General features: G+C 33.5%; 3 protein-coding genes across 3 annotated transcripts; 2 read left to right on the top strand and 1 right to left on the bottom strand.

Moving 5' to 3' along the window:
• The first annotated feature begins 203 nt into the window (after nucleotides 1-203).
• LOC108206976 (MLO-like protein 4) lies at nucleotides 204-6,081 on the top strand. Its single transcript, XM_017377431.2, has 15 exons — nucleotides 204-554; nucleotides 647-704; nucleotides 914-1,137; nucleotides 1,219-1,335; nucleotides 1,533-1,593; nucleotides 1,986-2,077; nucleotides 3,618-3,692; nucleotides 3,950-4,035; nucleotides 4,203-4,252; nucleotides 4,328-4,368; nucleotides 4,465-4,635; nucleotides 4,728-4,763; nucleotides 4,910-4,977; nucleotides 5,219-5,279; nucleotides 5,510-6,081. Exons 1-15 carry the CDS (start codon nucleotides 429-431, stop codon nucleotides 5,897-5,899), a joined length of 1,656 nt encoding a protein of 551 aa, XP_017232920.1. The 5' UTR covers nucleotides 204-428; the 3' UTR covers nucleotides 5,900-6,081.
• Nucleotides 6,082-7,857: 1,776 nt separating this feature from the next.
• On the bottom strand, nucleotides 7,858-16,705 carry LOC108209514 (transmembrane 9 superfamily member 1). Its single transcript, XM_017380456.2, has 12 exons — nucleotides 16,449-16,705; nucleotides 14,378-14,570; nucleotides 14,181-14,285; nucleotides 12,809-12,826; nucleotides 12,624-12,718; nucleotides 12,397-12,549; nucleotides 12,151-12,285; nucleotides 11,912-12,078; nucleotides 10,887-10,981; nucleotides 10,422-10,795; nucleotides 8,713-8,986; nucleotides 7,858-8,363 (listed from the first exon to the last, which is right to left on the bottom strand). Exons 1-12 carry the CDS (start codon nucleotides 16,536-16,538, stop codon nucleotides 8,296-8,298), a joined length of 1,767 nt encoding a protein of 588 aa, XP_017235945.1. The 5' UTR covers nucleotides 16,539-16,705; the 3' UTR covers nucleotides 7,858-8,295.
• Nucleotides 16,706-18,971: 2,266 nt separating this feature from the next.
• On the top strand, nucleotides 18,972-24,827 carry LOC108210015 (serine/threonine-protein kinase SRK2A). Its single transcript, XM_017381247.2, has 9 exons — nucleotides 18,972-19,332; nucleotides 19,901-19,975; nucleotides 20,087-20,188; nucleotides 20,309-20,362; nucleotides 21,162-21,254; nucleotides 21,342-21,434; nucleotides 23,107-23,211; nucleotides 23,289-23,387; nucleotides 24,303-24,827. Exons 1-9 carry the CDS (start codon nucleotides 19,213-19,215, stop codon nucleotides 24,621-24,623), a joined length of 1,062 nt encoding a protein of 353 aa, XP_017236736.1. The 5' UTR covers nucleotides 18,972-19,212; the 3' UTR covers nucleotides 24,624-24,827.
• Nucleotides 24,828-24,985: the final 158 nt, after the last annotated feature.

Genomic DNA, 24,985 nt, shown 5'->3' on the forward strand with positions numbered 1-24,985 from the left:
TTTTGAAACTGATTACTCGGAACTCGGATGGGACCATGGGTTAAAAATAAGTACTCGGAATGAGTACTTGGCTGACTTTGCGATTTTTAGAACACGTGAAACACGTGACGCAACACAAGACACGACAATAGTTTTAGTAGTACTGCCTAGCCCGGGTATTTTAAAATCTCCCAAACGAGCAAGACAAAAAAGATAGAGAATTCAAGTTGCATGTGCAGTGCTGGTATTGGAGACGCAAAAAAGATACTCTACTCCTGCAGATCTCATCAACTCCAATGCACTAGGACCAACTCTTCTTTCCACACATGTGTGCATGTACTTCTATATTCAGAATCTAAGTTCCCCATGTCCTGCATCTTCCCTTGTCTCTTCATTAATTGTAAATGTGAAATCTTTTCAAGACCAAGAAAGTGAAAAAGCAAGCAAAAATGGAGGAGCTCATAAGAGAAGGAAGGTCTCTCAAGGAGACACCAACATGGTCAGTTGCAGCAGTCACTACTGTCATGGTCTTTTTGTGTTTTTTTGCCCAAAGATCTATCTATAACTTTGGAAAGGCAAGTTCATAATTTTCTTGGTTTCTCATGAACTAGGTACTATGTTTTTGGGTGGTTCTGATTGTGTGTCTTATTTTATTGGATTGATTTAGTGGTTGAAGAAGACTAGAAGGAAGGCTCTTTTTGCTTCTTTGGAAAAGATTAAGGAGGGTTTGTCTTTGTCATTGATTTATCTGTTTTTTTTAGCTTTTTGTTAACTTATCAAAATTATTTGATCCAAAAGTTACCACTTATAGACAGTTCTTGTGAGTGTGCATAAACCATGATGCAATTTTTATTGTATTGATTTTTGGGACTAGTGAGATTATATTCTATTGGATTTTGGAGGGGCATCTCATATGTTATGTTGTTCTTATCAGAGCTGATGCTGCTTGGACTTATTTCTTTGTTGTTGGGGCAGTGGGCAAATGTGATTTCACAGATCTGTTTAGACTCCTCTCTTTTTAGTAGCAAGTTCTTCCTATGTTCACAAGAAGATTTTGAAATCAAAGAGCATATTACACTCAGAAAGTCCGTGTTCTTGAATGAGACTGAAGATCCATCTAAAGAAATTAAATTTCCGGTTACTCATCATTGTGGCAAGGTAATTAGCTGGAGAAATTGATTTATGTATGAATGTAATATAGGAGCAGCGAAATAAGCATTTGTGTATACTTTTTTTCAGGGGCGTGAACCTTTTGTTTCTCATGAAGGTCTTGAACAGCTTAATCGTTTCTTGTTTGTTCTTGGCATTACTCATGTTCTGTATAGTTGTGTTGCCGTTGGTTTGGCAATGAGCAAGGTATGCATTCAAGCCAGTTTGCAGCTGCTTACTTCGACTTCAGTAATAGAAATTGCTATATGCTTTGCATACTTAAAGAACTGCATCCACAAATATCCATAACTTAAGTTTTTAAACAGCCACACTGTCACAATTTAGTACATTGTCTCCAAGCAAACATAATTCTATGGCGTTCTTTTTAATGTAATTGTTCACAGATTTACAGCTGGAGGAAATGGGAATATCTAGCAAGAGTTTCAGCGGAAAGCAATTTTCAAGGCAAGTGGTTTCATTAAACTTTTTTTTTTATATATATATAGTGTTGCTGCCGCTCTAAAGTTGCATATCATGCACATATAAAGATCAAGAGGACTCAGCGAAGTAGTCATGCTAACTCTCTGCAGTTTGAGGTTCCATACTACCGTTTTCCTGTAGTTTCCGGAAAATGACATCTTAATGCTCCAAAGTACTGGTAAAAAGAGTTTGTCCGACAAGTTACACTCAAGAAATGTTTTTAATTTGTGACAATTATAAGAACTTTAGGTAGAATGTCTAATTTATGTCATGCTCTTTATTCCTTTATCAGGAGATCTGTTACTGTGATATATGTATACACCGGTGTTAAGTTGCGAATTGCTTCTGATTGTTGATATTCAACTTTTTTTGTATAGCAAAGAAAAACAAGGTTATGAGACGACAATCCACCTTTATCTTACATCATGCATCTCATCCCTGGATAAGGAGTAGAGTTCTCATTTGGATGGTAAATTTTCTTCCTCAAGCACTCTGTTTTACATAGTTTTCGTTCCCCTGGACTGTAAATTATTGATTCTGCACCACAAATTTCCAAAGTGTTTTTTTATTTAACCGTATATAGGTCATATGGTGAGGATTTTGAATATTTAACCTTTTTAAACCCCGAGTGACATAAAACTTTATTGTAGGTGAATACGCGTAAAAAGTACAGACAAGAAGAAACATAGAGAATATGTAGTCTAAGCATGTAGAAATACTGGTTAGCATAAAATGCATACCCTTTTACTAGATTTAAAGAGTGCAGGATCATGACGGATTTTACTTCATCTTCTTAGCAGGACAATGTGGTACAGTTAAGATCATGAACAATATCTAGTAACACTAAAAGATTACTTGAGACCTGACGACTGAGGGCCCTTAGAGCATCTCCAGCAGAGTCCTAACATGTTCCCTAAATATATAATAAAATATTCATTTTTTAAGGGATTACTACATTTTATTGAATGGGAACTCCAACAACATTCCCTATTTCTATTCCCTATTCAACTTGTAAGTAGGAGAAAGAAAGGAGGGAAAGAGGGGGGAAAAGGAAAGAAGTGAATATTTTATTTTTAAAAATAGTATGAGGAATGGTTCCACAATCCTTAAAAATGAGGAATGAAGTGGGCATCTTCACTTTTTAGGAGATGGCTAAGACTCTGCTGGAGTTGTGTTTTATGTCATATTCCTTATATTAATAGCTAGGGTTCAAAATGGGGCGGGTTCGGGGCGGGGACTTCATTTCCCAGCCCCGCCCCATATATATTTTTCCTGCCCCATTCCCCGCGGGGATTTATTTTTAATCCCTATCCCCGCCCCATGGGGGATTTAATATAATTTCGCCCCGCCGCTATAATATTACACTTTAAATAATTACTTTAAAATTTAGTAATTTTTTCTTCATAATTTAATAAAAATGTACGAGACATGTATATTAAAAGCAAAAAACTAAATATAATAGAAGTCAAATAGACATGTCATACATTGTAAAATTATAGTTTTGTGTATTATAAAATAATAATATTAAATATAATAAATATATTATATTAAATATAATTATTTATTTATATTAAATATATGCGGGGCGGGGCGGGGAATACCCGCGGGGATTCAACAAATACCATACTTGCCCTATATTTTGGCGGGGTAGAAAATCATTCCCCGTCACTACCCCATTCCCCATATTAGCGGGGCGGATCTGCTCCATTCGGGGCGGGTTGGGTCGGGTTCCCCATTTTCCCCGCCCCATTTTTAACCCTATTAATAGCTTAGGACACCATATAGGGAAGCTGCTGGAGATGCTCTTAGCTTTTAATCAAATTTTTTCCATTTCGCCTTCCTGTGAATTCTAAAATCATAAAACGCCATCGGGCTTATTAACATTTTTCAGTTTAGATAAAAAGAAAAAAAAGTAGCTATATGGCGCCCACATCTAATCTTCTCTTCGATTGGTTTCATATTATAGTGATATAAACCTATGTGTGATTAAATTTTTCACTGTTGTGCAGCTCTGTTTTTTCAGACAGTTTAGGACTACTATTCAGAAGTCAGATTACTTTGCACTACGACTGGGTTTCATCACCGTGGGTATTTTATTTTCCTGTTCTAGTCTTTTCCACACTAAAAAGATTGTGTGCCTGTATAAGCAGTCGAGTATTTTCTTAAATTTTTACTTGACAACGGACAACCTTGTATGGCTTATAATGCACTTTGATCTTTATGTATGTCTCCGTATACATGGGACATAATAAATACTTGTGATGCTTGCAGATTTTCTTAGCTTTTTCTGCATCTGACACCATATCCATCTTGACTCTATCAGTATAATTGTTTTTTTCAGGTTCACAACTTACCACTTTCTTATAATTTCCACAATTATATGGTCCGGAGCATGGAAGAAGAATTTTATGGAATGGTGGGAATAAGGTAGAAAATTTTCAAGTTCCGCATATAATAGTCACACATTAACATTTATAGTGTAGTTACTAGTCAGTCATATGCTTTAGAGGGTCTGACATCTATGTTCATCAACTTTTCTGAGAATATATGTTTTGTTCCATAATTACAACTAGAACTTTTTCTGAATTTTGCAGCTGGCCACTATGGGGCTATGCCATAATATGCATCTTCATAAACATACATGGTGATTCTATAAATCAGAAAATAATTTTAAATGGAGCCATTCAATTTTAAAGTCTAATTAGGTCTTATGACACAGGTCTAAATATTTACTTCTGGATTGCATTCATTCCTGCAATTGTAAGTCCTGCCATATATCCATTGCTTTTATGCTATAACAACACTTCTCCTGGTGGTTCATTCCTCATGTTTTTCTTATATAATCTCCTCATGAAGCTCGCCATGTTGGTGGGAACAAAACAACAACACATTGTGTCCTTGTTAGCGCTTGAAATTGTGGAACCAAAGGATCCATCTGTCGGAAGCCAAGTAAAGCCAAGTGATCATCTTTTTTGGTTTCGAAAACCAGAAATAATGTTGCGCTTAATACAGTTCATATCATTTCAGGTGATTATTATTATATATCCACCACAAGAATAAAATAATGGTGGGAATTTGCTTCTAACAAATTCTACTCTTGGCACATTTTCTGATTGCAGAATGCCTTTGAGATGGCAACCTTTATTTGGTCCTTGGTAAGAAGAAAACTAGTATTTGCCCTCCAAAATTACATAGTTAAAGTCGCATGTTTGTCTCAAATTATTAGAGAAAAAAGGCTTAACACAAAGTAAATCACATTACAATTCATAAGCCCTTTCAAATTCCTTTTCTATACGTTCAGTGGGGATTAAAGCAACGATCATGTTTCATGAAGAACCATACAATGATTATCATACGGCTGGCTTGTGGGTATATCTCTATCTTGTACTTTCTCTCCTCCTTCAGAAGCAAAATATAAGTAAGATGTGTCATTAAGAGATAAACATCAATACATAAACAATAGGTACTGATAAAATGCTAGCTAAAAGCTTAAAACCAAAAGACTTGTTTGGTTGCAATATTGAACACGACATGAGCTGCATCATTTAAAAATACCGACTTGATGATAAAAATTTCAAGTATCAGCCCTGATATTACTTGTTATTTGCAGGATTATGGTCCAGTTCTGGTGTAGCTATAGCACTGTGCCTCTGAATGTTATCATTACACAGGTTTGGTCACACTGTTGCAGTCTATACTTGTTCATCTTCTTTCTAATTCTATTTTTTTTTTATCACTTTTTACGTAAATTCAGAGAGAAATATTTAGGCACAAAACACATAGTAGCCCGATTTAAATATGTACATTTTATGATCTTAAAATTTTAATAAATAGAATTTAGTTAAGCTGGTTGATTTAGATCTCTATATCTAAGCTAATGCAACAAGTAACTAATTCACAGATGGGTTCTCGGTGCAAGAAAGCCTTGATAGCAGAAAATGTGAGGGACTCACTCCACAGTTGGTGTAAAAGAGTGAAAGAAAGGTCTAAGCGCGATGCTGTAAACTCCATAGCAACAAGGTCTACATGTTCACTGGGATCAACAATAGACGAAGGCGATGAAATCATTACAGTGGCATCTCCTACTATATCACCCTGCTCTTCTAATGCTTCACTGAACCAACTATGCATAGCATCAAGTGATCCACCAACTAATGGTCCTGACCAATTTGAACACGAGCATTCTTTTCGGGCATCTGAATATGCAACAGGTGATGTGAACAATGGGAATGTGGAAGATCGTAAGGACGAAAAAACTGTGACATTGTTTGAATTGTTGAGAAACACATGAAGGTTCATAATCTGTCAACTATACTGCTTATCCAATATCCATTACTCTGAATTAATAAGCATCTGCACCTCATTAGTCATTACATTATTTGAACCCCTCTAAAGCTTAAGAGTAGCTTTTCGATCCAAAGTTCATTCTAGAGAAAGGAAATCCGTGTTCTTGGAAAAATTTATTCGTTAATTTTTATATGTTAACAAATCTCATCAAAAATATTTTTTGTTTATATTACATAACTTTGGTCTTGGAAACAATTATAATGTCAGAAATTTAAAGAAAACGTATTTTTGTCTACATAGACCCTTCAAAGATTATAGAATAATTTATTCACTAAGGTATTTAGCGAGTTAAATTTGTAGCGTTTGTTTTGAAATTAGGACAGAAAAATAATGTTCATTTGATAATATTATATTAAGACGCTTAATCACCCGGTTAGTACAAAATCGAAACGTTTTAGATCCGATTCCGCTTAGGCGGCCGTTTAATGTGTTTTTCACAACATCGTTTTTATACAGATATAATACATAAATTTGGTGAGCATCTAATTTCAAAGTGAAGGAGAAATTTTGATATAAACTAGATAATCCTTTTAGATTGACGAAAAGATAATTTTTTTCATTGACAAAAAGGTAATAGATATAGTAATATTCTCGTAAGAGTTCATATAATTCTTTCACCTATCATAAAATTTTAAAAAAGTAATCATAACTCGCTCATCTTTTAAATAAAAATTAATCATAAAAAGATCATAATATTTATAAAAATTTATAACTACATGCGGCTACCAACTTTGTAACGTAAAACCCTTATCAAAGTTATGACTAGTAGATTATTATAACAGTTATACTGTTACTAAATCTGTAACTATTATTAAAAATATCTATTCAACCCCTATATATAGTCAAATAGCCATTATTTCTTATTATCACAAGTGAAATGGCTCGATTACAAGTTACATCATTATCATTCATCGCTCTGCTTCTGCTTTTATTCATTTCAGGTTTATATACTAAACACCATCTTATTATAAACATTATTTGTCAAATTTTGTTATTTAAATAACTAATTTGAGTACATGCAGGTATATTGCAAGTTGTGTTAAGACATACTAATATTTGTTATTAATATTCAAATATTTGGTGATATTTTAATAAGGTGACATGGCGACCAGAGATGTGAAGATGGAGTGTTGTCCAGATACTCAAATTGAATGTACGCCGGGAAGTGAGTCAGAATTGAGATGTAATCAAACGTGTATAGACATTTGTGGTGCCATCAGAGGACAATGCAAGGTGGATAATAATGTACAATATTGTCACTGTATTTGTCCATAACAATAATTCTCTCAACGATTTCAATAAAATTTACATATTATAGATGTTAATATTTATTATGATTATTATTAAAATTTTAATATAACATATTTTTGAATAAAAATATACATTATATTATACTTAAAACTGATATTATTTTGCACTTAAGATATAATTAATAACTATGTTTCATAGAAAAATGTGGATGCATATGTTCTTGTTATACCAATGAAAATGATGCTAATGATAATGTCATTGGTTACTAAAAGAAAAATTAGGACCATTTTCACATCTATATCTGGACATTAATTATCAAAATTGTGACATACAAAGCCTTTTCTCGATGATCAGTACCATTCTAAAATGATGCATCCTGTTTATGGTGGTAGTAGTCACTAGATTTGGAGGACAGTTCTCCCCAGATATCATGTCTCCAAGGAGTGCAACAGCGGAGACAAGCCTAAAAAGATCATTAGCAGCTGCTGACATCCATCCATTCTCCCCCTATATTCCTGGGTCATTCACCAACTCGTCACAGCAATCTATCATAATATTATTCCTACGTTTCATAATATTTGTCTAAGGTTTGGAGAAAATAATTGATTCAACTAGTTGTCCTATAATTGATGACATGCTGGTCAAGTAATATTCGGAAAAACTGAATATGATAATATACTGAAATATGTATTATACTAGATATGGCCACAAAATTCATTTCCTCAAACTACTGCTCTGAATGTTACTGCAGTAGCAGTCAACACTCAACGGTAGGCATTAAAAGGAAGGGATGCAGTAAAGGGCACTAATTACATTACAGATGAGTCTAACAACACCACACTAATCTTTAAGCTTACAAACAATCTCCGGATTTCTGATTGAAGTAATAAAGCTTTCGTCTACAGCCCAGGGAAAAAAAAGTATTCATAAATGGGCCCTTCCAGATCAGAACACTTGCATGCATCCTTGATGGTTGTGGATTATACTTTGGAAGAATGTTAAGTTCCGAAAAGAAGTAAATGCTTCCAATCATTCAAATTGTCTAATAAGGCATCAGGAAGCAACCTTGGAATCTCTTCTTGCAAATAATTAGTCGCATTTGATATTTCGGTAAATCCTCCTTACAAAAAGATTGGAGCCCAAGTAACCGACAGCTCCTGAATAATTGATGCAGACATATAATGCCAAAGTCAATTTTAGATAGAAAATGATGATACTGAGCGAATACTTATATCGTAATTAGTTTCGGAAAAAAATAGGAATTCCAAACAACAGCATATATCCATGATGTCAAAGTGCTTCAGCTTTCTCACAATACTAAAGCTAGCAGGCCATCAAGTATTAGATTATTCACATTTGTTTTTTCTCACAAGTTGTCTCCCTCACTATCATTTAAGTCTACTCCAAGAGCTACCAATCTTAAAATTAATTTGCATGCAGTTGAAACATCAGCAACTATTATCCTTATTCCAGATACATAATAAGATATGAAAGTATTATACTCACCGCATAGAATTCCTAAACCAAGGCAGAACATCAAAGTATATCCAAAGTAAAAGCTGGTTTGGAAAAATCCCGACATCTTAGTCTTCACTGAGAAATAATACACTGAATACAAGTACACATAGACAGCTGTGGAAGCAGCTGAGAAGAACGAAGTCCACTGCCAATGGTAATTCTCAGCATTCAGCAAGAAATATGTTCCCACAATAGTCACACATACAGTCACAATAAGGAGGATCAGAAAGACCAGCAACATAAAACCATAGACATAATACACCTGCATATACAAGGGAAAAAATTGATCAATTAAAGGTAAGCATAGCAAAAATACAACCAGGGAGATGATGCCAATTATTGTAATAGCTATATATTCTCAAGTTTTCAAAATTTTCAAACTTCAAAAAGCTGATTCCGCTTATTATTATCTCTTGGCCTTTCATACGATTAAAATTTTTGAGTGAGGGAGGGAGAGAGGGGGAGAGGGGGAGAGAGAGAGAGAGAGAGGGAGGGAGGGACTAGGGAGGGAGGGAGAGAGAGAGACGGCACATAGTGCAAGGCTCAACGAGTAACTATTTTATCTCAGTAACTTGTAGTAACAGCCATCGAATATTATTTTGCAACTGCTTAACTATCCGCCTTGCTTTTACATCAGTCGGTTATCTTTTGAGTGAGGGAGGGAGAGAGGGAGGGAGGGGGAGAGGGCGAGAGGGCGAGAGGGGGAGAGCGAGAGAGAGGGAGAGAGGGAGAGAGAGAGAGAGAGAGAGAGAGAGAGAGCACATAGTGCAAGGCTCAACGAGTAACTATTTTATCTCATTAACTTGGTAACTTGTAGTAACAGCCATCGAATATTATTTTGCAACTGCTTAACCATCCGCCTTACTTTTACATCAGTCGGTTATCTTACAGTTTTATTCATTAGTACAACTGCTTCGTTTCTTTTACAGCATATAGTACAGAACTCAACATTACAATTCCTACAGAGCACAATAATAATACAAACTAATTTTATAAAATTAAATAATTACAGGATATATACTTTTCAATTTTCATATACAATTTACATAACATATTCATTTTAAACAGAACTTCTCTTATCAATATATTACAGTACACACAAAAAAACTATAGATATTTTTACAAAACAATATTATTTTTATAGAAAAACCAAGGAGCATACTATTTGTGAAATTTATATAGAACATATTATTTTACATTAACTATTTTTACAAATCTCTGTATTAAATTATCTATTTAAAAATATGTTTTCTCGCAAAGTACTATATTTTAACTTTTTACATATTGATATATTTTACAGTACACTGTATATGTTGTAAAACATCATTTACAGGACATTATATTTTTAAAAAGTAATATATTTCTTTATAAATTTTAATATGAATACATGCTTTTGCATACCATATTTTTTTTAATAGAACCCTCTAGATTTAATATTTCTTACAGAACTGATTCTAATAACGGAACATTGTATTTTTGTGCTAGGTATTTAAATTGAGACATAATTGACTTTTGTTAGGTTGGTTTTAAACTTTGCACTCACAAAAAAGCGTGTTCAGGTTTTTCATACTATATGAGTAACGACTGGATTGAAGTTGCTAGGTTACTCATTTAATAGGTTGCCCACTGAATGACCAACATATCTATCTATCTATATATGTAATACCACCAAACTACATAGAAATTGTTATTATTACCTTGTAGTTCCAGAACGAAGTGAAGACGAAATACATCTCAATAAAAATGCTGCCAAAGGGTAGGAGTCCTCCCATAACTGCCACCACAGATGGTGTGAGATACCACTTCTTCTCAGGAATTGGGCGAGGAATTGTCTTTACCCGACATGGATTGTTTGGAGCACCACTCCAATTCCTTCCAAAAACAGTACCAAGAAGAGCCAGGGGAAAAGAGATAAAACCCCAGATCACAAAAACAACCACCATTGTGCCAAAGGGAATAGCTGCCAGAGAGCCATAGAATATAGCAACTGTGTTCAGAGCAAAACCAATGCCGAAGCACAAAAATGGAAACAGGGACGCCGTCAGGATCATCGACTTTATCCAGTTTTTTCCTGTAAACAAGCATAAGAACTTAATAAGAGTTAGTGTGATTGGCATATAAGCCCCATGTAAGGTTTAAAGATAAAGCAATTGAATTCATACCCCCCATTCGTGAATACATCCCACCACTTACGTAACCAGAAATAATTGAGGTGAAAGCATAACACAGTATAAAGGTTGTAACAATTGCTCCTCTCCTGGGTCATGCAAAAAGATGGCATACATGTTAAGAAACCAACACAAGGAAAATAGATTAGAACATTAAGAATGTTAAATATCAGTGAAAAATTGTTTGTCCTCCACAGTAACAACTAGAGTGAGATGCAATAATGAGGACAACATATATGAGGACGTATTATGGCTAGAACCAGAACCATGATTGAATTTTTAATAACAAACATAATAAACAAGAATTTGCAAACATTTATATATTTTTTCCTTTGTCTTGGTTGCATTTAATTCTGTGTCACATAGTAAAGTTTCCTCTATATTCAGCTATTATTTTTCTTTTCTGGGAGAGCTTTTTTCATGCTTATTATTGTACTCCCTAATGTTTGACTATCTAATTTTAGTATATTTTCTTAAGCTGGAATAATACAACAATTAGAATCAAAACTAAGGCCTACATCATACATTTGCACTTATATCAGTACAAGTGTACACAAATAGCTTAAATGTGTGATACTTCACTTCCACTAAAATAATTTCACAGTTATTAATTATTTGGGGGAAGTGAGTTTAGAACTTAAGTGGCCTTTTATGTGTCTACCTCTGACATGGTAACAATAAACATAATTAAGAAAAATGCGTCGAAAGAAGATACTTCAATCATATGTAGGTACTATTTCTATTCCTTCATTCTACATCATGCCAGTTATGTAGTCTACATAATTATAAATAAACTATATGCTTACATTTATAAATTTTAATAGTTGATGATATTGTAATACATGCATTTGTTTTTCCAAATAGAATATTTGGTTAATACAGTTTAGCAACGCCAATACATTTCAGAAAGGCATTCTTATACACTAGCAAGACAATGGACAACTGTTACAATAGAATTTATTTGCGGTATAACAATGAGTGTATAAATCTACAATTTTTTTGAAAGTAATAGCCCATACCCGATATATAATGTACCAACTATGGCGACCAAGATAACAAGCAGAACCAGCATAGCCAGCTGAGCCCCTGTACCAACAACAGCAGAGAGTAACACCAAATTGCGTGGAGGCCTAAAAACATCTCCATGAACAAGTTTCCAACCAGACTCTTCACTAACATCTCTTTCCTGTTTACATAGTGTCAATAATATAAATGGCAAAATAGAAACAGGAAAAGCAATCTAATAACATCAACTTACCAAAGTTTCTAAATCATCATCTTCACGAGCATATTTAGCATAGTCATTTCTAAGAGTTCGCATCAATATCATTGAAACCAGACCCGTGAGAAAGATAACCATCATAAATGAATTGAAAATAGAGAACCAATGGATCTGCAGAAAGTAAATTAATAATTGCAATCTGTATAACAAAGAAGAAGATCATGTCCAATTTAACATATCAGGAAAAGCTTTAAAGGGATGATTATAAGTCTTGACATTAACCTGATGCTCAAAAAAAGGGTAGTCCAGGTATACATCGAAACGATGAGCAAATGTGATGTTAGTTGGTTCCCAATTTACTGAATATGTCATGTCCAATTTCTTCCCAGCTTCCAATGGCTTTGGGTTCTCCTGGGTGAGATTAACATGAATAATCTGCAAAAAAATCATTGTTAAAAGAAGAAACAGATAAAATGAGTAGAAGGGATCTGGTGTTGGAGGCTACAGACCTGATCTTTATTGTACTGAACAATGATATTCTTATGTGTGTAGACAACATGCTTGTTATCGTTGTTCCTATCAGGGTGTAGCTCACCAACAAAGCCTGAGTTTTTACAATAAACACAAGTTAAATCACAAAATCCCAGAACAGAACATTAAGAGGTATATTACAAAGAGTTGCAAGAAGGCATACCCCATAACGGCAGATCATCTGAGCTTGTATTCACCCCATGTCAATAAACAAAGAATTGATATTAGAGAGTAAAGTGAAGTTACAAGGTTATGTAAAAAATATATATATAAATTAATCAGAGCAGTATGGCTATACATAATCAGAAATCATCACATTGCTGATTAATACAAAGCAGTAATAGACTAATAGCAAAAATATAGCAAAAATAAATACATGTTAAAATGTCTAAATGAAACACTCTATGTACAGAAAAGATTACAGGACTACACAGTGTTGTGAAATACGCAAAAATAAAGTGCAATATCCAATTTTAAAGCACAACACATGATTTTTCGCCAAAAAATAAATCATATATATATATATATATTGAACATATATAATTTTGAAAATGTGTGTTCTGAAATTCAACAATAGGTACCTACATTAGTTTTGAACATAAAAATATAAGCAACCATATTAGAAATCTTACACAAAAGTATCAAACTATCGATCGATATATTTAGTGAGTCCAATAGGAAAGAACCTAACACACATTAAAAGTAGTACATATAGCTGGTTTCAACATTAGTGTTCAAAAATATAAGCAGGGTTCTTTTAGTTCAGGGTATTTCAGTCTTTCTATACATAGTGCAACGCTATTTTAATGTGAATTTTGTGCTTTGCATGTATGCGCGCGTAAAGCACGATATAATGCCAATTTGATGATCCCACTAAATTGCAAATACGCAACTCGCAGAACCTTCACCTACTTAGAAGCAAAATTAGTCGCGATCTAAAAACACCGGCCCTGCATGCTAAAATGTCTAAAGTGAAATGCTCCTTCAGAAGTTACCACCACTTCATAACACATCGCCATCCACAAAATTTGTTTCACTCCAATCTCAAACTTATGGGTGTTTCTCAAAACATAGATCAGCTTCAACTTGCATAAAGAATAGAACTGGAAGCTATCATACATGGCCCAATTCCGCCAACAATTACAGCAAAGTATGCACCCGCATATGAAAGGAAATTTTGTCATAGTGAGTAGAAGCATCCTTAGACCAGCCAATATATATAAGTTGACTATACTTGTAATTATTTTCATTTGGTTTTACAGAAGTAGCTATTTAGATGGTCTGATATTATATAGAACTTATAGGACAGTTGTGCCCTTTAGACTGTCATCCATGATCCAACTGTAATGCAACCATTAATATCAATTTAAAGAGACTTAAATGATTTGTTTTACTATTTCAGCCCAACTTAGTAATGTGCAGAACAAGAACTTTCATGTATGTGTTCCTACATTATCTCTAGTGTACAGATAGCTCTTGTATTAAAACGAGTTGTACACTATTCCACAGCTGAAGAGGATAGAAAACTTACACACCTATGAAAAATTCAAACCAATAGCTATTTTCAATAGCATCCTTAAACTTTTTGACCTTAGCATCATCAAGCTCAAGTTCACAGATGGTACTCTTCTCCACATTCTCTGTAATAGACAAAATTAGAGACATTAAAATAACCTCACAACAAAAAATAAATAAAATCCCTGTCACTCAAAGGTGTTTATTATAACTCTACTTTGAAACTTTATGCTGATCTGACTATCAATAAGTTCGTTTCCGCCCAAAACTTCGCCCAGACCACCCCACTTGTGACCAGCATGGCCAGATGGATGACAAAATGGCAGACTGTAATAATTGTATGTCTCTTGGGGATTATTGTAGGGTCCAACCTTGTTCACCCATAGTGTTACAGAGTCATCTGCTTGATACTGCAAAGAATATGAATGTGGCATCAACAAAGGGTATACGTATGTCAGAACTACTGTTGATAGAAGTCTAGAAAAAGTTCGGAACACCCAGGGAAATAGAAAATAATTTGCTGGATAGTGTAAAGCACAGATTTTTTGTAGCATCAAGGGAAGCCTTACATATGTCAATAAAACAAATTATAACTAATGAAGCACTCCATTAGTATTTGACTTCTACATATAGATAGCGAGACCTAAATGTATCATCAAATTAAAAATTAGAATTCCATCTCATCATTTGATGGATAGAGATTCAAATTGCAGGCTGTTCCCATTTAAATATATACTGTCAACTAAGTATTGTGCAGAACCAAAGTTCAGCTACTAGGATAGGAAATTTTAACGTTTATATTAATTAAGTCATGAAAAAAGACACAAATGTACATTATGCGATAAGTATACATTTACTTGATAGGGATTGCTACGGGTCGGTAAGGGTTTCATGAAATTCAGATCCAATTCCAAATACTTGTGGCTTTTAAAATAAAATAAAATAGAATCTAAAACCACATTCAAATACAAAATTCAATATGATCTCCAAATCCATCGGGTTTCAAGGCAGATAAGGTTTTTTTAAGTATCCAAAAAAATTAGAAAAATGTAATCAAGTTCAATATTACCAGTGCAAGCTAAAACATCAGTTGCATATAAACAATAAATAGATTTATCAATTATTAAATTTAATATTTAGCTCTATATGATATATTACCTGAGTTAGGATTTAAAACTAGATGAGTATAGCCTATCGGGTACTCATAAAATAATATAGTAAGGTTACATATTAGTCTGTATTTAAAATATTATATGTAATGACTTATGGTTTATAATATTATATTATACTTATAAATAAATATACACACACACTCACAAACACATTGGATTTTAATCAGTTACAAGTTTAAATTGCATTTCACATTTTGTATCGGTTTACACATGAAATCCACATCCAACTCAATTCATGTTTAAAAATTAAATCCAAACCCAAAATTTTAAGTTCGGTAAATACAATCGGAATGAAACGATTCAGGTATCCATCAGGTCGAATTATGAAGTACAAAAGCACGGCTAACTTTTTTGTTAGAAGTTTGTTATAACATGATATAGTCAGACGGGACTCTGTGAATCAACTCGAATGATAAAGTTTCAAACCTTGGTGGTGCGGGTGTCATACTTGCAGTGTTGTACGCATGAGTGAGAGAATAATTAATAATATATAGTCACAGCGTTCTAAAAAACACATATTAGTAATTTCCAACATAAAGACTGACGCTTTCAACAAAAAAAAAAAAGAGGTAGTTTGGGACACCATTATAGACATCAGTCCTCTTCTCTGACAATATTACTTGAAATGAGTAATTTAAGGAATAAATTATGAACCAATGGGGCAAATTTGCAACCTGTTCAGACCTAGTTAGAGAACTGGTCTTTCTTGATTAAAGGCCTTGGATTAAATCAGTTCTACAAGTTTCATAGTTGCATTAGCAGACAGCAAACCATAGCTACACAAAATGAGTTTAAGGGTCGTAATTATATTATTGAATAATGCAACAAGTGGTATCCTGTTAATTTGACAACCGAATCAAACGATTAAAGTTTGGAAAAATGTGAAACCCTAGAAAGTGAATGCAATATAACAGCTGATGTGACAACAGCAATAACAATAACACATTACAATACACACAGCAACAATTAAAAAAATAAGTGGGATCTAAACTCTACGCAAACAAGAACAAAAAGCAATGACATAACAGCTGATACGAATAAAGATACACAACACGCGGGATCTGAATTGCATGAGAGCAAGATCTAATGTGAAATTAGGGTTTGCGAGAAACGGACCTTATGATCCGACTCGGAAGCGGAGACCGGCGAAACGACGAGGTGTGCGGCGAGGAAAAGGAGAGAGAGTAGTCGGAAAAAGGTCCGCATCGGAATCGCCGGCGGTGAAATAGATCTAACGGTGGGAAGAGAGAAATTTGATTTGGGGGTCTTTGTTTCTTCGATTTGGGTTACTATGTTAATTAAAAAATGTTTTATTTCAGGAAGAAGACTTTGAGAGAGGAGTTGATTTTTTTAATTCACCGTCAATGCACAATAAATAAAAAACAGTATAAGATTACCAGTACAGTTAAGCAATCGGTCGTGCTTGTTATTGAAGTGTCAGGCTCATTACGCAACAATTTTGATAATTATCCCCGAAAAAATCACATTCAAAATATTTTTAGGATCATCTTAATACGCGATTTTAATTTTGTATTATTTATATCTAAAAATTACAATATAACATCGCGCATTTTTCTCTTATTTTTTAAAAGGATAAAGATGAAAATACTATTTTAAGTTGGATTTTTATCTCAAATCGCAATTTCAAATTGAGTTTTGAACTCGAGTCGATATCTCAAATTGGATTTTCAGCTCAAAATATAATTTTAAGTTCAATTTTAAAAAATAATTAAAATTATAGTTGAGACAATAACCAGTCGAGCGATTACAATTCAGTTCCAGGCACGTCTGTCTGTATGGCAGATCCAAAATTATTTTCTTAGATGGCACCAAGTAAAATTTTGAAAAATACTTGTATCTTTTTTATTTTTCCTGGGACACTTCCACAATTTTATAAATTTCAAAATGATAAAAATAAATATCAAAAATTTAAGAAAACACATGTCTATGGCTAGATTTACCCCTAAGTGTCCACACGTCTATTTACACCCGGTAAGATAAGAGCAAGTTCAGTATATCTTTTATATCATGTTCTAAATAATAATTTAGGATATTTGATGAAAAAATCGATCTAGCAGTATCTTGATGATGCCTTGTATCACTAATTAGCAGTGGCGAAGACACGTTGTGCCCTCCGGAGTCGCGTGCCCCCCAAGATTTTTTTTTTTTAAAAAATTATGACTCCGAATATGAGTACTTCTACATCCACTCATATTAAGTTTTGTATTTTTCGCCATGATTTGTATTTAATTCAAACTCGTCTATAAATTATATTTTAACCTATTATATTTGTAAACAAATAGTCATTCTTTTATAAATTTTTAATATCTTCTTCAAATTTAAAATATTTAAAATATATGATTTATTCAACGTGACCGCATTAGTTATTATTGTATATTGAAAATTAAAAATACGACACGGGCTCATATTCAATTTAGATTCGAATCTCAAATACCCGAGATTGATTTACATCACCACTTGCAAGTGAGAGTCTTGGGGGGGAAATAAAACGGTCCAGTACTTCATAAGAAAGGTGTCGGTTTCTTCCCGATCGGATCATTTTATATCACTGCAAACGTACCATGTTATATAAAAATACATATGATATAGTAAGTATTTTATTAAACCTTTATATACTATGATGTTTATTTTGGGTAAAGGTCACATTATACCAGGAGGGGTGCATTGAATTGAGATTTTAAAGTATTTGTTTTATTCATGAAATCCGAGAGCATTCGATTTGTATTGTTTAAAATCCATTAAAATTTTGAGATATTCAATTGAGATTTTAAATTATGCTACAAAATTCGGCGGTATTCAATTAGGATTTAAAATTATGTTTTAAAATCCGATGATATTCAATTGAGATTGTTTAAAATCCATTAAAATATGATGTTATTCAAATGTTGATGAATTTTTTTGGATTTCATAAAATGATGGATTTTGTGGGATTCTTCACTGTATTTTAAGTTTTTTTAAAATCTCGCCAAAATCCATGAGATTTTGAAACACTGTATTTAAGAGGGGTGTATTAGATTGGGATTTAAAAGCATTTTTTTGCATTCATGAAATCCGAGGGTATTCGATTGAGATTGTTTGAAATCCATTAAAATCTTAAGGTATTCAATTGAGATTTTAAATTATACTACAAAATCTGGTGGTATTCAATTGTGATTTTAATTTATTCTTTAAAATCCGGTGGTATTCAATTGAGATTGTTTAAAATCCATTAAAATCTGATGGTATTCAAATGCAGATGGATTTTTTTGGATTTCATAAAATGATAAATTTTGTGGCATTTTTCAGTGTATTTTAAGTATTTTGAAATCCCACCAAAATCAATGGGATTTTGAAGTACCGTGCTTAAATCCTATAAACTCTGCGAGATTTTATCAAGAATCCGCACAAAATCAAAATCACATATAATCCATTAAAATCTATAGACCAAAAACAATCCATTAAAATCCCAATCGAATACACCCCGTAAATCCTACCAACCCTGCGAAATTTTATCAAAAATCTACACAAAATCAAAATTACATACAATCTATTAAAATTCATGAACTTAAAACAATCGATTAATATCCGATCGAATACAGGCCCAGTGAATATAATATGAATATCAGTATTACAAACGCGTGAAAAATAATATAGTAACAATAAAATATGAAAAAGTAGCGAACATAATATTCCTTGCTTCCTTTTCAAAACACAATCTTTCACAATCATTAATTCCGTTAGGGATTCTGTGTTCCCATCTGGGGCTTATAATTCTTGTCTGGTTCAGAGATTTGAGGTTGTTTTGGTCACACCCTTTTGGTGATTTGTCTGAAACGGCCGTGATTTCAAGAAAATTAAAGATCAAGGTGTGTTTTTGAAGATGGAAAAATACGAGCTTGTCAAGGATATTGGGGCTGGGAATTTTGGTGTGGCTCGGCTCATGAGGAACAAAGACACTAAGGAGCTTGTTGCTATGAAATACATTGAGAGAGGACACAAGGTACTGCATACATAAATTATTCATCTTTTAATGTTTTTAATCAATTTTGTTTATATATAATATATTGATTTTGTGTTTGTGTTTGTGTTTGAGACAAGGATGGCAAATTGTTTATAGCTGAACCACTTTAATATATAATTCACTTTGTTTGGACCATTGTTGTACTATGTTGTGATGTTTACATGTGATTATATTTATAAAGGCACAAGATTTGCAATGTTCACGTTTTTACTTACCTACCCACTTGATTGGTTAGCTTTGCTTTCTGTGATATAAATATAGGTGCTTGTTTACGAGTATTTTTTGTGCATACTACAGATGGGTGATTTGTAGTGTATTTGTGACTGGGGCTTAGATGATTTCTGGTTGGTTTGTAGAATTTGTATGATAATATAGTTTGTGAACATGACCTTTTCTATGTTGTAGGATTTAGTTTTTTTGTGTATGCTTATGTGTTGAGTGCATGTTCATAAAGTTTCTCTGTTTACATGTAATTTTGTCGTCATTATTGCTCGAATTTAGACTTCCATGTCACGGATTAACCTTAATATATGTTCTTAAATTTTAGATTGATGAGAATGTTGCGCGGGAGATCATTAATCACAGGTCACTAAGGCACCCAAATATAATAAGATTCAAGGAGGCAAGTATCTTTTTCCGCTGATTTTCTGCTAATGTTGCTGTCAATATCTCCTGTGGACCATTAATGTAGTACTGGTTGAAAGTCGTATTAAGTGTGAGTTTAAGTTTTCAGGTGGTACTCACTCCAACCCACCTTGCTATAGTGATGGAATATGCAGCCGGAGGGGAGCTATTTGAGCGCATCTGCAATGCTGGAAGATTCAGTGAGGACGAGGTATTAATAAATAATGTTTACATCATAGAAAGTAATTTCTGAGAAGCTGGAGTATGTGTGGAAATATTATGTATTTTTCAAATTTTGATATGGAGTTGCTTTTCATCATCAAACTTTTAGGCTCGATACTTCTTCCAGCAGCTGATATCAGGAGTGAACTATTGTCATTCTATGGTAAGGAGAATCTTTAATGTGCACGTGCTCTTATTTATATAATGCACTTGTTTTTTCATGAATATTGACATTGTGTTTCATGCGGCGTTTGTGGTGGTTGCTAATCATTATGTGATAACTTAGTTTAGGCCATAGATTACTTTCATAGGTACATGCAGAGGCGGATACAGAGAAGGGGGCTGGGTGAGCTTAGCCTATCTTTGGATCATATACTTATGACACCTTTTATGGAAATAGTGGATTATGTGTATTAGATGGTAAAAGATTAATGCCCACTAGTTGGCTCTTGTTTACTTGTTATAACTCCTCTACTCCAATGCCAATAAGTTTTTTAGGTTGGGCAAACATAAGCACTGCACCATTACAGTACTTATTACGAAACATATGTTTTTAATCATATGTCTCCTTTTTAAATTATTATAAATCTTGATAATCTTTTTTGATATTGATATATGCAGACCTAAGTTGTACTATCCATATTTCTAGGCGTTTTATAAAACTAGATTTTAAAATTTCAAGTATTGTTTATTTTTTTTATACTATACCCGGGGAATTAAGTTGGCACTCCCTTTCGATATTTCTGGATCCGGTACATGTGGTTCCCATTATGAATAGGCCTGATCTACTAGTTGATATAATCTTTTCAATTAATACGTCCCTTTGGGTGACCAGACTGTAAACTTATTGGGGTAATAAATAATTTGTTAGTGATATTTTTATCATAGTGGAAACATGTTTCAGAATAGGTTTGCTTACCATTTTGAAAAACATCATGTATATAATCTGTCCTTGGTGGTAGCAAATCTGCCATAGAGACTTGAAGCTGGAGAATACTCTATTGGATGGGAATCCTGCACCACGCTTGAAAATATGTGATTTTGGCTACTCAAAGGTATTTCTTTTTTGGTAAACCTATTGGGTGACTCGCTCTCTTATATCTTATAAACCCTATTTTGATTAATACCATACCTTTGTGCAGTCGTCTTTGCTCCATTCTAGGCCTAAATCAACTGTAGGCACTCCGGCATACATTGCTCCAGAGGTTCTCTCTCGTAAAGAATATGATGGCAAGGTATACCTTAAGTTTTTGCTTGCAGACTAAGAAGTAACGATGGGTATTTATGTCGTAACACAAATAAAAATAGAAGTAATGATTCTTTTTTTATAGAAAAACTGGATTTACAATCTTAAAAAAGGATTGTGAAATTAAAGATCTCCAGTTCTACTCCCCTATAATATTCGGCTTTATGTAACACATTGGAATATATGCTTTTTCCTAACGTGTCCATTATTAAGGGTGTGCAATGATTTATTACCATTTACCAAGCTATCTATGTCTGTTTGGATAAATCATTAAATCTACAGTTATAGTTTAGCTTTCATTATCTGCAACGTTAATTTTTAAATTTTTTTATTTCATACATGCATATGTGTAATATATAATATTTTGCTTAGGGTATTTACTATTAACAGTTACTAGTAATATTTTACTTCCTCCGTCCCACTTTTTTTGTCTCCTTTACTTTTGGCACACATTTGAAGGTGCATATACAATATAGGTCCATTTTTTTTTTTTTCAATTCTTTCTATCTGAATAAAATTTTAATGTTTGTATTTTTATGTAAGAAAAATAAATTGAAAAAAAGAGTTACAGAGCTATATATTATATTCACCTCAAAATGAGTGTTAATAGTAAGGGGGACAATAAAAGTGGGACGGAGGGAGAGTATAGTTTTTGCAGTGTAGCAGTTTTAGTTTCCAACATCACAAGAATAGATACATTTATCAAATTGAAAAATGTGTCTTTTTCTAAGTAAATGTAATCTGCTAGCACTTTATGTGCTTTGTTGATTATGAAATTTTTTTGCTTTCTGACCAATCCTCACTCTGAGACTTTCTACCGATCCTTTCAAGACAGACTGTCAACTCTCAATATGTTAAATTGACAAATTGTGTATCACTGTGGTGTTGCAGCCGAGACTGACATTTGAAATAACCTTTACCCTTATTGATCTCTTCTCCACTCTGAAATTTATGTCTGCAAGCATTGCAGAACCTGTGCAAAGTACATGCCTGTATGTTAATATATATTGGATATTTGAAAATTTTAAAAAGTACTGGTAATTAGATTACGAATACGAAACTTCTATATAAAAAAAAACTTATCAATAAGTAGTACATGCATTATGCTACTATATACTATTTAGGATTTTTTTTTCCTGAAACATATATTTCTTAAATTAGAGTACATATATATTAACCTAAATGTTCTAATGTACTATTTATGATCTTATTTTTAAACTTTCATCTTTTTTCAACTCAATTGAATAGTATCTAAATTACATATCTTTATCATTCTACGCCAGCCTGACAGACTAAGTGGTCTATATTATGTACAACTATATATTACATTTTAATTTTAGATCTTCATATATTATTAATTATTTCAAAGGTCTAAAAGACGTACCTGTCCATATTTTTATTATTATGACTTGGGCCAATGGCAGACTACTGAAGATGTAATGGCCCAGCTCTGGTAGTGTACTATAGATAGATATATGTTATATATTAGTTTCAGATAATCATTTGGCTTGTGAATAAACAAATTATGTCACGTATGTAGTAATTGGGATAATGAAGACATCATCGATCTTTGAATCCATTTTTGTCTCTCTTTCTAACATGGAGAAGATTGCACATACTTTAGGAGATTATTGTTTAAATTTGGGTCTGTCTATTTCCAGTTGGCAGATGTATGGTCATGTGGAGTGACGCTATATGTAATGCTAGTTGGAGCATATCCTTTCGAAGACCAAGAGGATCCAAAAAATTTCAGGAAGACTATTCAGGTAAATGGTCTAAGATCTTGTAGTATCATAGTACCGTATTTTACTGTCTAATATTGAACTCTTTTATCTCTCCCCAGCGGATTATGGCCGTAAAATACATGATTCCAGAATATGTTCACATATCTCAAGACTGCAGGAATCTCCTTTCTCGCATATTTGTTCCGTCTGCAACCAGGGTACGTACCATCCATCACTTTGGGTTGTAAGTGTGAAAAGTTTATAAAAACCAATTTGAGTATGCCTCACTCTAAAATTGATGTTACATCACTTCACTCTTTTCCAATTTTTTTATGCACTTCCTTTTGACATGAATCTGTTTACAAGTCTCTCATTGCTATTAGTTTTTCTTATGGAAAAAGTAATTTAGCTTGTCATAACATTTAAGTTAGATAGTCATCGTCAATTCTTCATTAACTTTCTGACACTGCATACTACACAAAAAGTCGCTGCAGTTTCACAGATATGAAACAAACTGACAAAAGGTCATGGAGTCTTTTACAACTAGGTGAGCATTGTCGATAGTAATCACAGACACAACTTAATATCTGCCCAAAGCCTAATGTACAGAAAATAACGATATGAGAAAAGTACACTATCTTCAGCACACTTTAATACACCTTATCTCCTATAAACAACACAGCTTCACATAGTTCACTGTTTTGCTAATATAGGCAGAGTACATGTTGTCTTGTAATTCGAATAGGGTTAAATTTTGCATTTCTACCGCATATTACTTGCCCAACAGATAAATAATATGGGCTGGAGGGCGTGGAGCTTCTTTTTCTTTTTTCCCTCATGTACTGTATAAGCCCTTTAGAATACATAAATGTAGGCAGAGTTGGGTAAACGAGTTTCCTTTGGAGGCTTGGCCTCTCTTTGCCTTTGCTTTCCCCCCACCCCGAGTTGTAAAGTGAAAAAAAGCAAAGCCTTAAATCTTTGTTTACCTAACAGAGTTTTCTGCTCAAGTACACCTCTGCGGTTAGTGTATTTTGCCATTGATATACCCCTGATCTTTAGTTGTTACTAGTTTGATCTCCACAGCGATATGCTAGAGAAAATTGTGGGTGTAATAGTTGGATTTATTGCTGCAGAGGATTACCATCAAGGAAATCAAGAGCCACCCGTGGTTTTTGAAAAACTTGCCAAGGGAACTAAGAGAAGGAGCTCAACTCATGTACTACAGAAAGGAAGACCCTGCATTTTCTCTCCAGAGTGTGGAGGATATCATGAAAATTGTTGAAGAAGCTAAGAAACCTCCTCCTGTTAGCCGTGCAGTTTCAGGATTTGGATGGGGAGATGAGGATGTGGGTGTTGCAACGACAGAGGAGGAGGAGGAAGACGAATATGATAAGCAAGTGAAGGAGGCCCACCAAAGCGGAGAAGTTCCTCTTGCCCAAGAGTCTGCTAATTAAGAATGCACCCTTCTAGTCTTTCTTCAAGATAATTAAATGTTTGTATTAAACGTGTTATTGATAGGTCCTGGAGATGTAATAAGTTTGTGTACATTTGGTGATGAACTCTTTGAATTTAGGTTGTTGAATGTTTTGCTTCAAGAAAATTGTTCTGGAGGTATTCAGGTCTTTTTATATTAATATGCATATTTCAGGTTGTTTTCAGGTAGTATTTTCTGAAATCAGAGTACTCATAGTACAAATTATATCGAGTTCAGTATCGAAATCTTTTCGAGCTGGATTTGGAGCAAATATTATGGGGTCGTTTAGGTTAGTTTAAAAGAAGTGACTTCTTGATTAAAGTAAAGAAGTGGAGTAGAATT

The sequence above is a fragment of the Daucus carota genome, chromosome 2 (assembly GCF_001625215.2).
Source record: "Daucus carota subsp. sativus chromosome 2, DH1 v3.0, whole genome shotgun sequence".
NCBI classification, from domain to species: Eukaryota; Viridiplantae; Streptophyta; class Magnoliopsida; order Apiales; family Apiaceae; genus Daucus; species Daucus carota.

What these genes read in the sequence shown, in the direction of transcription:
- LOC108210015 (XM_017381247.2), top strand. Translation starts at nt 19,213, where the DNA reads ATGGAAAAATACGAGCTTGTCAAGGATATTGGGGCTGGGAATTTTGGT. An exon ending in ACATTGAGAGAGGACACAAG is followed by an intron (nt 19,333 to 19,900) that starts GTACTGCATACA and finishes CTTAAATTTTAG; the next exon opens with ATTGATGAGAATGTTGCGCG. An exon ending in TTGTTCCGTCTGCAACCAGG is followed by an intron (nt 23,388 to 24,302) that starts GTACGTACCATC and finishes TTATTGCTGCAG; the next exon opens with AGGATTACCATCAAGGAAAT.
- LOC108206976 (XM_017377431.2), top strand. Translation starts at nt 429, where the DNA reads ATGGAGGAGCTCATAAGAGAAGGAAGGTCTCTCAAGGAGACACCAACA. An exon ending in GTAGAGTTCTCATTTGGATG is followed by an intron (nt 2,078 to 3,617) that starts GTAAATTTTCTT and finishes ACTGTTGTGCAG; the next exon opens with CTCTGTTTTTTCAGACAGTT. An exon ending in TACGACTGGGTTTCATCACC is followed by an intron (nt 3,693 to 3,949) that starts GTGGGTATTTTA and finishes TGTTTTTTTCAG; the next exon opens with GTTCACAACTTACCACTTTC.
- LOC108209514 (XM_017380456.2), bottom strand. Translation starts at nt 16,538, where the DNA reads ATGCGGACCTTTTTCCGACTACTCTCTCTCCTTTTCCTCGCCGCACAC. An exon ending in ACCCTTTTTTTGAGCATCAG is followed by an intron (nt 12,286 to 12,396) that starts GTTAATGTCAAG and finishes TACTTTCTGCAG; the next exon opens with ATCCATTGGTTCTCTATTTT. An exon ending in TGGTTTAGGAATTCTATGCG is followed by an intron (nt 8,364 to 8,712) that starts GTGAGTATAATA and finishes TCAATTATTCAG; the next exon opens with GAGCTGTCGGTTACTTGGGC.